Source organism: Phaseolus vulgaris, chromosome 9 (genome assembly GCF_051622355.1).
Source record: "Phaseolus vulgaris cultivar YP4 chromosome 9, ASM5162235v1, whole genome shotgun sequence".
Lineage (NCBI taxonomy): Eukaryota > Viridiplantae > Streptophyta > Magnoliopsida > Fabales > Fabaceae > Phaseolus > Phaseolus vulgaris.
The window spans coordinates 35,052,876-35,067,442 of NC_143506.1; the positions used below are offsets into that span (position 1 = coordinate 35,052,876).

Here is a 14,567-nt window from a genome sequence, read left to right on the forward strand (position 1 = left end):
TTGCTACAGTCTGAAGAAACTTTGCAAAGGAAACTCTATCAAAATGCAAATAAATTCAAAGTATGGTTAATGAGACTTCGTCTTTTCCATCAAAACAATTTTCTACTAGCTTCGAAGAAGAGGTAAGGAATGTGGTATCACTTTTTAACCAAGCCAAAATTGAATTCCAGACTCAAAAGATTGAAAAGGAAGCTTTGAAACTTTGAAAAATAACAGAAACCTACTCTAAGACTTTAAAATTTAACAACATCAATCTTGCACTGCTCGAGGAATTGGTTGTGAAAGAGCAAGTCAGAGTTCAAATCATCGAGCTTCAGAAAAGATTATTATAAACGATTGACTAGCATCCAAAGGCCAACAACTAGGATCAAACTTTTCTCAATTACTTGCAAAGTTCAATTCAAAAGATAATCTTATGGCATGCTTTTGGAGTTTTAGGAGAAACATGGTGGAGAGTTTGTCAGAGTGGAGAAAGACTGGATGGAGGTGGGGATGATATTGGAAATTAGGGAGGAAAAACATGAAAGGTTGTTACCAAAAATATTTTTTGGCAACAATGAATATGGTTTAGACGTAAGATTGAAAGGATTTTAATGCGAGATAAGTTACTATTAAACTTTAGGGAAGAGAGAAGCATTGCAATGAAAATGTGTTTTTTTAGACAACATGAGTGAGCCATTTATATTGAGAAAAAGGAGTCAATATAATACATAGAAAATTTGATATCCTATATAATGAGAATGAATAAACAATTTTTCTAACAATAAATATATAATCTAAATAAATATATAATCTAGATATTCTTGATTATATAGATCAACTCACATTATAATAATATCTCAGATTATATAGAATAAATTTCTTATTTATATAATTATAATACTCTCTCAAGTTGGAACATATCGATAGTATGTGCTCATCTTGTTGCAAATATAATCGATCATTAGTTCTCTTGAAGAAATGGTGAATATGTTAGTCAATTTTTCTTTAGAGTTAACAAATTTAATGGTGATGTTTCCAGGCTTCATATTTTCTCTTATGAAATTATAATCTAGCTCAATATGTTTGGTCATCTCATGAAAAATAGGATTAGAGACAATGTATAGTATTACCTAGTTGTGAAACATAAGGTGCATTTGGAAACTTTATTCAAATTTAAATTTTGAGGATTTTCTTTAGTCATATGAATTTTCAAGTGACTAATGACATTGTCCTATATTCTACTTCTATACTTGATCTTGAACAACATTTTATTTTTTACTTTTCAATGATATTAAATTACCTCCAAAGAAAACTTAGTACCCTAAAGTGGAACGTCTATTGTTTGGTGAACCTGACCATATAGTATCAAAATACTTAACAATTTAAGTATTTCCTTTATCTTCATAAATGAGTCATTTTTCATGTGTCTTCTTAATATATTTTAGGATTTGTACAACTACATTACAATAGTCTTGACAAGAAGAGTTTAAAAATTGGTATGTCAAGACGAGTCACGGTGAAGTAATTTAGCTTCCCAACTAACCTTTTGTATCTCCTACGATCAGAATAAGATTCTCTTTAGTTAGGTACAAACTTGGAACCATTGGAGTGTTTACATCCCTAGCCTTCATCATTTTTGTTTCTTCTATAATGTCGAGTATTTTCTTTGAGATATCACTAAACCACCATTAAATTGTGCCACTTTTATACCAAGGAAATGTCTTTAATGTCTAAGATCTTTCGTCTAAATTTTTTTAGCAAGATATTGTTTTAGTTTTTTAATAACATCCTTATCACTAATTGTCACAACAATGTCATCCACATACAATGAGAAATTAATCCTTAGGGAGAATGGTGACAAAACATAAAATATCAACATTACTTTGTATCACTCTAAACAACTGTATGATAGTATGAAAGTCATGCACAATATGATTGCTCCATATAAGGGCCTACATAGGTGATATACCATATTGAATGACTCCCCTTGAGCAACAAATCAAGGATATTGTTCAATGTATACTTATTCTTAAAGTTCACCATGTAGAAATACATCTTTTATGTCAAGTTGAGACAGAGTCCAATGGTGAATAGCTACAATGGAAAAGAGAGGTTAAATAGATGTCATTTTTGCAATAGGAGAGAAATCGTCAGTATAATTTTGACCATATATTTGTGTGTATCTTTTAACAACCAATTGACCTTTATAGTGAGAAATGTTACCATCAAGTCCTATTTTAAGAGTGTAAAACCATCGACCTTTACAATGGATTTGTTAGTTGGAAGAGGTACCGACTCTTAAGTACCATTACTTTAAAGGTCACACGTCTCATCAATCGTTACTTGCCGCCACTCTAAGTGGGATAAAGTTTCACCTAAAGGCTTAGGAATAGGAATATAAGATAACAAAAACAAGCAAGTATATCATAAGGGAGAAAATATTGGATTAAGTGTTTACCACTAAGTCAAAATTTATAATTAATAATTAGGGTATAACACTTCCTACTTAAGAGAGTACCAATCCAAGTTTCATGATTCGATTGTGACTTGTTTCACTTGGTTTTCACCACAAGCAATTGATGTCACCTACAACAACTTTTCCCTCAACAATTATTTTGTTGGAAATCAAACTCCTGAACTTAACTCTTGCACCAATTGTTGAATCAAACACGTATCACTAGGTCAAAAGTTATAACTGATCGTCAGGATGCAACTCTTTCCACTTAAGAGTGTGTCAACCCAAGTGTAATAATTCGAGTGTGACTTTGACCACCTAACCTCCACCACCGGATAATTAATATCTTATATAATAGAAAATCTTTATATTTATAGATAAAGGAAGGAACTCAATAAAATCATGTAAAGCAATAAGAAGCAACCCAAGATAAACATAGAAATGACACTTAAGACTTTATAAAACAATAAATGTTAAAGAGATCTTGGTGCACATTGTGTCATTGGTATAAAAGGCTTGAAGCTCACTTCAAACTACTTTTGAGAGAAGTGTAAATAGTAAATTTAATAATCCTACAAAGTTGAACATCAATCCTTCCTAATATTCTGAAATTCTGAAGGTAGGAATTCAATAAAAGTATTATTATATTACTTTTAATATAATACTATATGTGGTTAGGTCTTCAAAAGTGAATATCAATTGTTATTATATTAAATTTATCAAAGAACACTAATTCTATATTAATAAATGATAAAATTAATAAAAAAAATATCGGACACAAATATATATTCACACTTGTTTATAAATAGTGATTATGTATTAAATGTATAATCTTTTTTATAGAAAACTAATTCTGTTTTTCATTATTCGTCAGTATAAATGATTTATATCAACAATTAATTTAAAATCATCATGCCAATAATTTTTAAAATAGTAATTATAAAATTAACAACATTACATATAGTAAACTACGATTGTTATACAATATAAAAAAATTATATTATCGTTACACTAATAATTAAATTGAGCACTCTCATAAATAATAATTAAATTAAGCATCTGAAAAATAATAATTAAATTGAGGAAGTATCATATAGTTCAATAACATCAAAGCATTCGTAACGGACTAAAAAATGTAATAAAAAACTCGAAACGCGATTTGCACTTGACTCAACCAAAGGTGTAACGGCTAGTTAGAGGAGAACCGTTAGATATGTGGACACGTGGCACGCTCCTCGAAGCATCTTTTTTCCTTTCTTCTCTTCACTTTCTTTCTGTTTGCTACAATCACTTCACACTCTGCACTGTGTCTCCTTCTACTCTGCTCCCTCTTCAATTAGGGTTTCTCATCTCCAAGATCAACGCCAACATGAACATATTCAAGAAGAAAACCTCTCCCAAAGGTGCACCCCTTTTTCTTTCTCTTTTTATCTTTCAAAATTTTCCACATTGTTTTATTTCCCTTTTACCGTAAAGCTTTGGATTTGCGTTCAGAATTCGAACTTTCCTTTCCTCTCAGAATTGGATCTAGTTTTTTTTGGGAAGATACACCCGGGTCTTTAGAATTTTTAAAACGTTATGGGTTTTGTGCTGCTAATTTTGTAGAATTGGTGTCATTTTTTTTGGTCCATATTTTGTGGTATTGTTTGAATTTGATGAAAGTTGTAAAGGAAGTTGCAGAGTTGAATTTCTTATTGTGTGGGTAGTGGCACTCATTTGCGTCTGTTTTGTTTTTTATGACAGAAGCTCTGCGGTCAAGTAAGAGGGAAATGGCTGTTGCGACCAGAGGTAATTACTTGAATGGTTGCTGATTCAGAAGTTGTACATTCACTATCTGCTTGTATAACTCTTGTAATGGGGATTGCTTCGTTGAGATGTGTATTTTTTCCAAATAGTAAATAATTAACTTGCTTGCCTTGAGTACAATGGTACTTTCATCCAATCTGTGCCTTACTTCTGTGTGTAATCTCTCCCTCACTCTTGATTTCCTCGAATAGAATAAACTTGGAACCACATAGGATTCGCGTAATTACAAAAATAAAATCAATTTATGAATTCAGCTGCGAGACCCAGATCATGTACACTGGCAATTAATGAATTACAAGAATACTTTTTGTGTTAATGCTAGTGAATTTCCTTTTTGAATATAATGTATATCGTGCGAGGCAAACATACTTCATGTGATAAAATAGTTGGGATGGCTAGAAGTAGTTAAATCATTTAGTTATAGGAGAATGTAGCAAACAATTTTATGCAAGTGTACAACTAAAATTTCCCGTGCAAACTATTTTGGTTGATCTTTTCAAATATTATTTTCTTTAATATTTGTGAAAAGGAAAAGTTGCTAATTGTTGTCTACCTTTTGCTTCTCAACCACCATAATTGTTTATATAAATCAAACAGAAATACTACTGATTTATTGTGAAGGTCATAATCTTAAATCCTAACATTATATTTGTTTTCAGTTGGTTCCCGTGCCTACCAATAGACCAATTGGTAGTTCCATTTGATTAGCCCGTGTTAATTTTTAGTAGAAAATATTCAGGCTGATATACATAAGTCCAGGCTACCTCAACTTTCAACAATATTTCTGTTTCTCAACTTTAATTTTGTCCTTACTCCTTGCTCCTAAGTAGCTCACTCTTTACCTTAATGGTTTCTTGTAATCTATATCTCCCTAATGGTTTTCCTTTAAAACCCTTGCCTTGAATTTTGACCAATCATTTTTGTTTCCTTATATTGTTTGCCTGTGCTATGATTTTTATAATTTCCTGCATGTATAGTTTAATATTTTTGGAAGGAGGTTTGTGCTTGATGGGTATGATACTTGTTATTATTTCTTAGGAAGTATACTTTAAGCTTAACTCAACCTCACAAAACTAACTTGTAAGGTAAGGTTTACACCTACTCATAAACTATAATTTGGTTATATCTTTGGTCGTTTTGAGATTTCCAACGTACTCCCTCATGCGGAAGACTAGAATCTTGAGTGTGGGATTAGAAAGGGCCGATAATGGATGGCACAATAGACTCAACATACCTAACTAGAATAAGTTCTGATGGCATTTTAGAAAATGGACTTTAAGCTTCACTTAATCTCACAAAAGTGATTTGTAAGGTGAGATTAACACCCACTTATATACCATAACTTGGTCATATCTCTAGTTGATGTGATTTCTCAAACATTATTAATGGCTAATTCCATAATATATGTTTAAAATTCCATTCAAATTAAAAAAAAAAAAAAAAACTAGAAGCAAATGAAATGCTTGATGGCTAGGATCAACAGAAAAGATGGACACCAAAATAATACTCAAATTACATATGTATTTCTTCTTAAAGGATTTCTTTCCAAACATTGGCATCAACATAGGTTGGGTGTCACTAATGGTCTATATCATATGTGGCTGTACTTTTAAAAATATTAGTAGTAATTAGTAAGGCTTGACATTCGATATTGTTTTCTAATTTTAATGTAGTGGCACTCATGTGTATTGTTCTTCTCTGTTTTCTTCTCTTCATTTTCTTGTTATTTTTATCTTTGGGATGTACATTTAAAGGTATTGGTTGGTTTCAAATTTAGTTCATATTTCCATAAGGCAACACTTATGTTTGTTTCCTTTTTCTTTTATTTGCCCTTGTAGGAATTGAAAGAGAGATAACATCACTTCAGATGGAGGTACATAATGATAACAGTGACATTCTTAGTGATTTTCTTTCTGTTTCATATTTCCTTTTAGTGCTTCACCACCTTGTTAATTGCAGGAAAAAAAATTGGTTGCAGAAATTAAGAGAGAAGCAAAAACAGGAAATGAAGTACGTTTCTCATCTAAATGCATCTCCTCCACAATTGCTTATGTGCCATAAAACCATGCTTGTTTTGTGTCTATGTGCTCCACAGATCATATTGATAATAATCTTTTAATCTGTTGTATATCTGTGGTTTCATCTCATCTCACTTTGGATTTCCAGTTCACTGGTGTATTCTCCACCATTTGTCTGCGGGGAATGATAGTATATTAGTTTATGTCATTCAACAGCCTAATTTATACGTTAATTTGAGCTTCATAAGTAACATCATTTACCTATTTCTATGATACTGTTATGTGTGTGTGTTTTGTGTGTATAAACATGTTTGATTTGATATTCATGATATTAGCAACATAGCAATACTGAATAAAGAAGTGTTGGGTTACAGGCTGCCACCAAAATCTTAGCTCGTCAACTGGTTAGGTTACGTCAACAGATAACCAATTTGCAGGGAAGTCGTGCTCAGATCAGGGGTGTAGCAACTCACACGCAGGTATGTGATTTAATTTTAACGATAACAGGATTTTTAATTTTTCACAATTTCCAAATTTCTTTTGCAGGCATTATATGCAAGCACTTCAATCTCCACAGGAATGAAGGGTGCAACTAAAGCAATGGTGGCAATGAATAAGGTATATTACCCAAACTGATTCTACATCATATCACTCAAATTATGGAATGCAATTCTTTTATTCATTGGTACTAAATGTGCAATGCAGTCAGTTTGTTATTCAAGCTCCCTTTCCTTGGCAGTAAAACAATCTTAATATAGACTTGAATATTTAAAGGCCAAAATGTCTTGAACTTGACATGCCATTGCCAAGGAAGCGAACTGAGCATAATAAGACCCTGTGTTAAAAGTTACCTAGCTCCCGTTGGCTGTGTTGACTGTAACCTACAGTGGCTTCTCTCAGCAATTTTACGTTGTCACTGAATCAAAAGTTCATATATGTGAGATTCTTTTGTGAAATTGATGGATTTTTTCCAGACATGACTAAAATCGATGCGTTATCTTTTCTTCTCAGCAAATGGCACCGGCAAAACAGGTGAAAGTGATCAGAGAATTCCAAAAGCAATCAGCACAATTGGACATGACGGTAATTTACCCTTCTAACCAAGATTTCTTATGTGTTCTCATGCATTAGTGGTAGCTTTTTATTTTAAACTATGATCCAGTTTAGTCTTCATTAGGTAGCATTTAACCCAGTTGCCTGAACAACTTGTCATTATTGTTACGTTGTTAGAAGGATCAACATTGGTGTCTATTGGTTGGCATTACAATAGCAACTCTCAGTTCATGAAAGAGGGTTTTGCACACTAAAAATTGAATAAGTTATTTGTTTTTCACTTCAGCATAAATTACTGTTATTTAAATTCTCTGTTCAGTGTTTTTTCAATGGTGTCACTCTGGCTTGGTCCATCCAAGGGCACGGTGGTTAATAGAGAATATGTCAATTTCATTATCAATATCTAATATCAATATATTTAACTAGAAGATTGATTGAAGGAACAACAATAAAATAACAGTTGAATGAAGAAAAACATGTAACCAAATAGGAACGAAAACAATGAAGCTGAGGACTATGGAGCTGGAAAGGATTATTTTAGAGTGCACTTTTTTTTTATTAAAAACAAAACATAAATTTTCAAAACAAAAGGCATCCTTGGCAAACAGTTGTGATGCCTGCCTGATGGCATTTGACGATATTTTCCTTTGCTTCATAAGTTTATAACATAATCTATAATATTTGCAGATTGAGATGATGTCAGAATCTATTGATGAAACTTTAGACAAAGATGAAGCTGAGGAAGAAACGGAAGAGCTCACTAACCAGGTGAATATAAATAACCAACTTCTTAATTATACAGCCTGCTATTACAAGTATTCCCTTTTTCTAACATTTTCATTTTATTCATGACAGGTTCTTGATGAGATTGGAGTGGATATTGCATCCCAGGTTGGTTTTGGACACAGCATTGTCTTTGCACTAATTTTTTCATTACTTTAGTTTTCTGAATGTTGAGCCTGATGTTGGTCTCTTATGATGCTAGTTATCTTCTGCTCCAAAAGGGCGAATTGCTTCAAGGAATACTGAAAATGTTGCTCCAAGGTACATTTTAACCTTTTATACTGCACTGTTTTGTGTTAGATTATCCTTCAACTTGTTCGATCTTTCAGTTAAAACTTTTAAAACACTTTCTTTTGTTGAGTTGACTGGTACTTTAAGAGAAAAATTTCTTTCTGGATGCAGATCAGAAGAATCCAAAGATGTTGAAGAACTTGAAAAGAGATTGGCTTCTCTTCGAAGAATATAAATATCTGCTACAGTTGCTCACCTATGTGTTTCTTAATGTACAAATCGTTGTATACACTATAGCAATGCAGAGATTATACTATTGCACCTAATATAATTTAAAAAATTCATGCGCTTGTGTTTGGACATGAAGAACTGGTAAAAATATACTGGATATTTTAGACTGTTCCAAAACTTTATTAAAATTTGGGAATTTGTAAATGTGTATGTGGGTGTTTTATAAATATTTTTTTCTGGCTTATTTTTTATATGAAAGAAAGAGACTGATTATGTGAAAAAAAGAGACAGCGCAAAATTCAATGCAAGTGATTTCCATCCAAGAATGAAGTGAAATATATATATAGTAAAAGTTGACACACTCATGTTTTTCCTTACAATTCATGCTCAAAAATTACTACATAATCGGTGATTTCATTTTTTTCTATACTAATTCTTGTTTAAAAATACTACATTATTGATTATGTTGACTTTTTTATAATGGTAAACAAATATGGTTTCAAAGTTAAAATGAAGAGAAATTTATTTGGATAACTTTTTTAAAACGTGTTTATCTGAAAAAAAAACGTCACTATTAATCATTTTGGGTTTAATAACTTTATTTTATTTATTTATTACAATAATTTTAAATTTTATTTTATTGTTTTAAACATGATCCCAATTTGATTTTGTTTTAATTTTAAATCAGTTAATAAAATATCATATGAATAATATTTATTGATGAGAACAACAACTAACAAACAATCCATAATTGTCTTAACAAATTTGACTGAATAAATTTTATTAATTCTTTTTCTATCAGTGTAACAACACATATTTTACAACCATTAGTATATTTATGAGATGTAACTATTGTTAATGAAGGATAATAATTATACACGATTATTTGAGATATATAGACTAAAAAATTGTAATGACATTAATGTTTATATATTATTTATGTATCTTTTTAATTGATAATTCTTGTATTCTGGACTTGCTGAAATTATGTATTTCATCAACAATGAATACAATTTATATTTAAGTGAATATTTTATATATTTTGTACTTATTCTCAATCAAACTATTTTTGCTATTCATCTGTATATGCTTGCGGATGGAATTCAGGAAGCAGATTCTATTCCTTCTAAATAACATGATTCTTGAATGCCATGATCATTTTGGGTGAGAAGAAGAAGATGAATGCCAAGAATGAACCAAAGAAGAACTTGATGAAATATTTGAGAGGGTCATGGTCATGGTCAACATCTTCAGAAGTGCTGATACGTGGATACATTGCTTTTGCCGACGGGAGAGCTTCTATTACTGCATCAGCCAAATCAGTGATGAAGGAAGGGGTTGTGCCCAATTCTTGATGCCAGATTCAAGAGCCAAATCCTTGTACTCCATGTCAATTTCTTCAAGAGTTTCAATATGCTCACTCACAAAGCTGGGATAAAATAACACATGATTACTTTTACTCTCTTCGTATATTCATAACTTTAGACACTACTCATAATAATAGTGTACCTCACGGGAACAGCCAAAAGACTCCTTACACCTTTTTTGCCAAGCTCAACAAGAACTTCATCCGTATATGGTTTCAGCCACTGTACAGGACCCACACGACTCTGAAAATTCATCCAACAAGAATACAAGCCAGCATTAAAATATGAAATCTCCATTTAACTCAAGATGCCAGAAAAGTTAAGTTCAAAGGGTTCATAATCAAAAGGAACCTGATAAGCAAGAGTGTGCTCATTACTAACTCCTCTAGCTTTCAACTCTTGCATGATCAAGAAAATGCAATCCTCCATTTGATCTCGGTACGGATCCCCAGCATCCTCAACGTAACTGACAGGTACACCGTGGGCACTGAAAAATATCATTGCCTACACAGAAAAAAACTATGGTTCAGACTGCAGTAAAATACATCACGCAGCCTTCAATTTATGTAAGAGGCAAGTTGAAAGCATTCAACACAATAATAATCTACCTCTTTTGGTTCAGAAAAGCTTTGGAGCTCTTTCTCAATTAAGTCAGCCATTGACTTAATGTAAGCTTCTCGTTGATACCAAGAGTTTATAATGGAAACAGGAAGAGTAGACAAATAGGCATCCTCCCTGAATTAAATGATATCAGTTGATAAAAGAATAATCCTAGAATCACTAAGGGCATTCATCATGAAGTGTGAATAAGCAATACCTGAATGCTTGCTCAAGAATGCGGATGCTTGATCCAGTTGTGGATATAGAAAATTGCGGATAAAGAGGTAGTACCACAAGCCTTGTTATTCTGTCCCTCTTAATCTGTCATGCAAGACAAGCTTTGATTTTAGACTCAAGTAAAAGGTGAGCCACTTGAGCCCAGAATAATATAATTCATAATTAATTGTCCAGTATGTTATTTAGTTATGAAAAGAGAAAATGGATGTGTGGGAGAATAATGAAGAAAGGCAAAAAAGCAGGAGAAAAACTGACTTGCTGAATTGCTTCCTCGGTGAATGGATACCAGTACCGCATCCCCACGTAAACATTTGAAGAGAGGCCCTTCGTTTCCAAAGCCTTTTTTATTGCAAGTGCCTGCACAAGCACAATGAATTAAGCTTCATTAGTTCCAGAAAAATTACCCATACAGATAACTTTTATTGATTGTAACAGGAAAAGGGCCAACAAAGAATTCTTGTTGCAGAAAAACAGTGCGGCATATAATGGTAAAACCAAAAAAATTGAACTCTACCTGGTCATCTGTAATTTTGCGTAAAGGAGAGCCACCACCAATAGCAGCATACCCTTCCTTAGATTTAGGAGCCCGAAGTACAGAAATCAATTTTGCCAGTGGTCGCTGGAGAAACCTAAACAATCTTGGAAGACGAATGATGTCCTGTTGCAATACAAGAAGCACATAGCATTCAAATTATATGAATGTACTAAGGCCACTATGGAATTTACAGGAACAGAATAAAATAACCAACCGTAGAAAAAACACAAACAAACTTAACATACAGGATCTGCAAAAAGATTAAACAGAAAAGGTTGAACGTCATTCAATGTCTCTGGTCCTCCAAGATTGAGAAGTAGCACACCAACTTTTTCTTCAGCAACATGCGTAGGAGGTTCTAAGGCAGCCACATCATAAGCACTTGTCTCCACAGAATAAGAAGCTGGACCAACTAGGTTTCTCCTGCCAGAAGGGTTCACACAAAGTGGTCCACCAAGCAGGCCATTTCTTCTATTGGTGGAGTCAGAACACAGAAACAAAGACACTTGAGATGTAGACCTGTTACAATTTGAATGGCAATCAACACAGGCCAGAATTTCGGATATCAGAACATAACCTGAAAATTAAGAGTGACCAAGCATTTAGATAGCAAACTTTACAAGTGATAAATTCAGCATTACATAGAAAATTGCAAATTAAATTAACTTAGCTTGGCCATATCAAAGACAAAACAACAGTAAAGTTCAAAGGCAATAATAATAATAACATCAAAAACCATCTACTAGAGAAAAATCCCAACCTAGTGGATGAGGCATTATAATAGATGGAACTGCCAGCATTATGATGTATGTTCTTCACGATTGTAGAGAGTAATTTCGACCTCAAGAAAACATTCTGACAATTGAAATAAATAAAGTAGCAGAGTCTTACAACACAAGTGGTTTAGCAAGCTGGCTAATGCTCAAAACCAGAACTTAAATGGGAGACATTTGGAAGAACTTAATGCGAGTGCAGAGTAAACTCATTACCCAACATGCGTGTAAGTATAAAAACAGATAGGCATACATAACATAAATTAATGCGATCATCAACTCAGTATCTTAGTCTTTTCTTGTGCATACAATGACAACAATGAAACGTATACCTATGACCCCATGCAAACTATCCAAACCACCACCATTTGACCGCCTTAACTCAATATCTTACTCTATAAACCCAAACAACACACAATCAAATAAGAACTTAACAATACTAGCCCATTTGCTCCTTCAACCCCTACAAAAAATTCCCTCCACTTGGTATCACGGTGAAGATAAGTTACTCACTCCATCAAAACTATCCCCACCTAGTGCAGCAAATACAAAACAACTAATTCAAAAAAAAAAATATTTAAAGGAACTGATTTTCTTTTGTTTTGCTTCAATTGCCCCAAATAAACACCAGTTTAATTTCTATGTCTGTTAGCATAAAAAAAACTCTATATTGCCAACCAATAAAAAATCGTACAAGTAGAACTTCAATGATAATAATTATAAAAGTCAATACACTCATCGTAAGTTCACTAGAAAAAACCCTATACACCCATTTAAATAAAACTCACACAAAAGAGCACAAAATCCAAGTTTATGAACAAAATTGAAATGAACAAAACTCGTGAGAGTGAAATGTTGAAGCTGAAAAGGTGGAATCTTTTTTTAGTTGAAGCAACCCCACGAGCTGGGGATTTGATTTTGGGGTAAAGAGAGAGAAAGGGTAGAAAGAAAAACGAAGAAAAAGAGAGAAGAGGATACAGATCAGTGTCTTTTCTGCGGAGGTCATCGTACATATACTTGTAAGGGGTTCCGAATTCGTAGACATTGGGTTCCCTGAGGGAGGGACCCGGGAGCTTCACGTGGGCACCAGTGCCGTAAGAAGACACGTCGAAACCCTCCCTCTTGAGCAGGGAATGAGCCTCCATGCTCCTGTTCTGGTTCGAAGAACACACCATCGCGTAAGGAAACTGCATCTCTTCTGTTCTCTTCTCTTCTGAGGCTTGTTTGTTTCTTGTTATTGGTTGAAACTGAGATGCTGAATTGAAGAGCAGAAGAGAATACAGAACGGAACAGAGTATCTGCAATGGAGTTAGGCACATGTGCAGGACAAAATTATTACTATTATTATTATTATTATTGTTTAAGGGGGCTTGTGTGATTTTTTAAAATTAAATATGCTTTTGTTTTGAATTAATATTAGACTATAATTTTTTTTATAAATCCACCTGAGAAACAAATCTATTATTTCTTGTGTAAAACTCAAGTTTTCTACTACCAAGCATTTGAACATATTTTTTTAATTATTATTAGCCATAATTTATGAAAAGTTACACTTATCTTCTTTTAGGTTTTGTTAAATTACAGTTGGACATTTTAAAATTTTAAAATAATTACTAGCTTTTCTTAAAATTTTATTAAAATAATCATTAATTTTTGCTAGTTTTTAAAAGATATTTACTTTTTTATATTTTAAAAATATATGTTCATTTTCTTTGTATTTTTAATAAAATGGAATTTATCTTATGCAAAAAAAAGTATTAGTTATAAATTAAGTGTGAATTTGAGTTTAATCTTGTAAAGAATGAGAAAAATAGTTTTAGGGTAGAAGTAGTATAATTAAAATGACATTTGAATATTTTATTATTAAATTTAAAAAAATATATAAATAGAAATTCAGTCAGGTTTCATTTTAAAAGAACCATTATCTCTCTAAAAATTTTATTTTCTTTTTCTCTGCCTTCTTTTTAAGATTCTGATCACACCTCGCTCATCAGTTTGACCATCAGAGTACGTCATTAGACTCCTGGCAGTGAAGACTACAAGACTGCCCGGATCAGAATCTTTGATACAAAGAACTCATTTTTGTTCCTTTTTCCCTTCTTCTTCTCCTTTCTCTCTAAGATTCTAATCTCCTTGCTTATCAGTTTGACGATCGCAGTCTGTCATTGGACTCCTGATAGTGAACTCTACAAGATTGCTTGATTAAAATCTCAGATAGAGTAAGTTCATTCTTGACTCATTTTCCCTTGAATTAGTTTTAATCTGGTTAGATTTGTCTTCAGTTTAAGCTTGCATGTGATGCTTTTATCTTCAGAATCCTAGTAGTATAGTTAGATTTTTTATTATGACTCTGTGGTGCAGGTTAGGCTACCCTTAAGCTTTTGGCAATTTGGAGCTCTTAGGGAACATCTGCTCAAGTTCAGGTAAGGAAAGCTAGTCTTATTCTTTTCAATAGAACCCTAGGTTAGATGATCTGGATGTGGGGGTGACATGGTC

The 14,567-nt window shown here is 32.7% G+C and overlaps 1 protein-coding gene and 1 pseudogene across 2 annotated transcripts; one reads left to right on the forward strand and one right to left on the reverse strand.

Moving 5' to 3' along the window:
* The first annotated feature begins 3,640 nt into the window (after positions 1-3,640).
* Positions 3,641-8,803, forward strand: LOC137822500 (vacuolar protein sorting-associated protein 2 homolog 2). Its single transcript, XM_068627394.2, has 11 exons — positions 3,641-3,840; positions 4,181-4,225; positions 6,082-6,116; positions 6,203-6,253; positions 6,636-6,740; positions 6,808-6,879; positions 7,273-7,344; positions 8,002-8,082; positions 8,170-8,205; positions 8,300-8,358; positions 8,500-8,803. The coding sequence occupies exons 1-11, from the start codon at positions 3,651-3,653 to the stop codon at positions 8,561-8,563; spliced, it is 810 nt and encodes a 269-aa protein (XP_068483495.2). The 5' UTR covers positions 3,641-3,650; the 3' UTR covers positions 8,564-8,803.
* A 652-nt stretch (positions 8,804-9,455) lies between these two features.
* On the reverse strand, positions 9,456-13,394 carry LOC137821405 (ferrochelatase-1, chloroplastic/mitochondrial-like; annotated as a pseudogene). The gene is made up of 9 exons (XR_016515612.1): positions 13,050-13,394; positions 11,544-11,817; positions 11,278-11,421; positions 11,019-11,120; positions 10,744-10,847; positions 10,535-10,661; positions 10,278-10,430; positions 10,069-10,169; positions 9,456-9,988 (listed from the first exon to the last, which is right to left on the reverse strand). The product of XR_016515612.1 is annotated as a ferrochelatase-1, chloroplastic/mitochondrial-like (transcript).
* Positions 13,395-14,567: the final 1,173 nt, after the last annotated feature.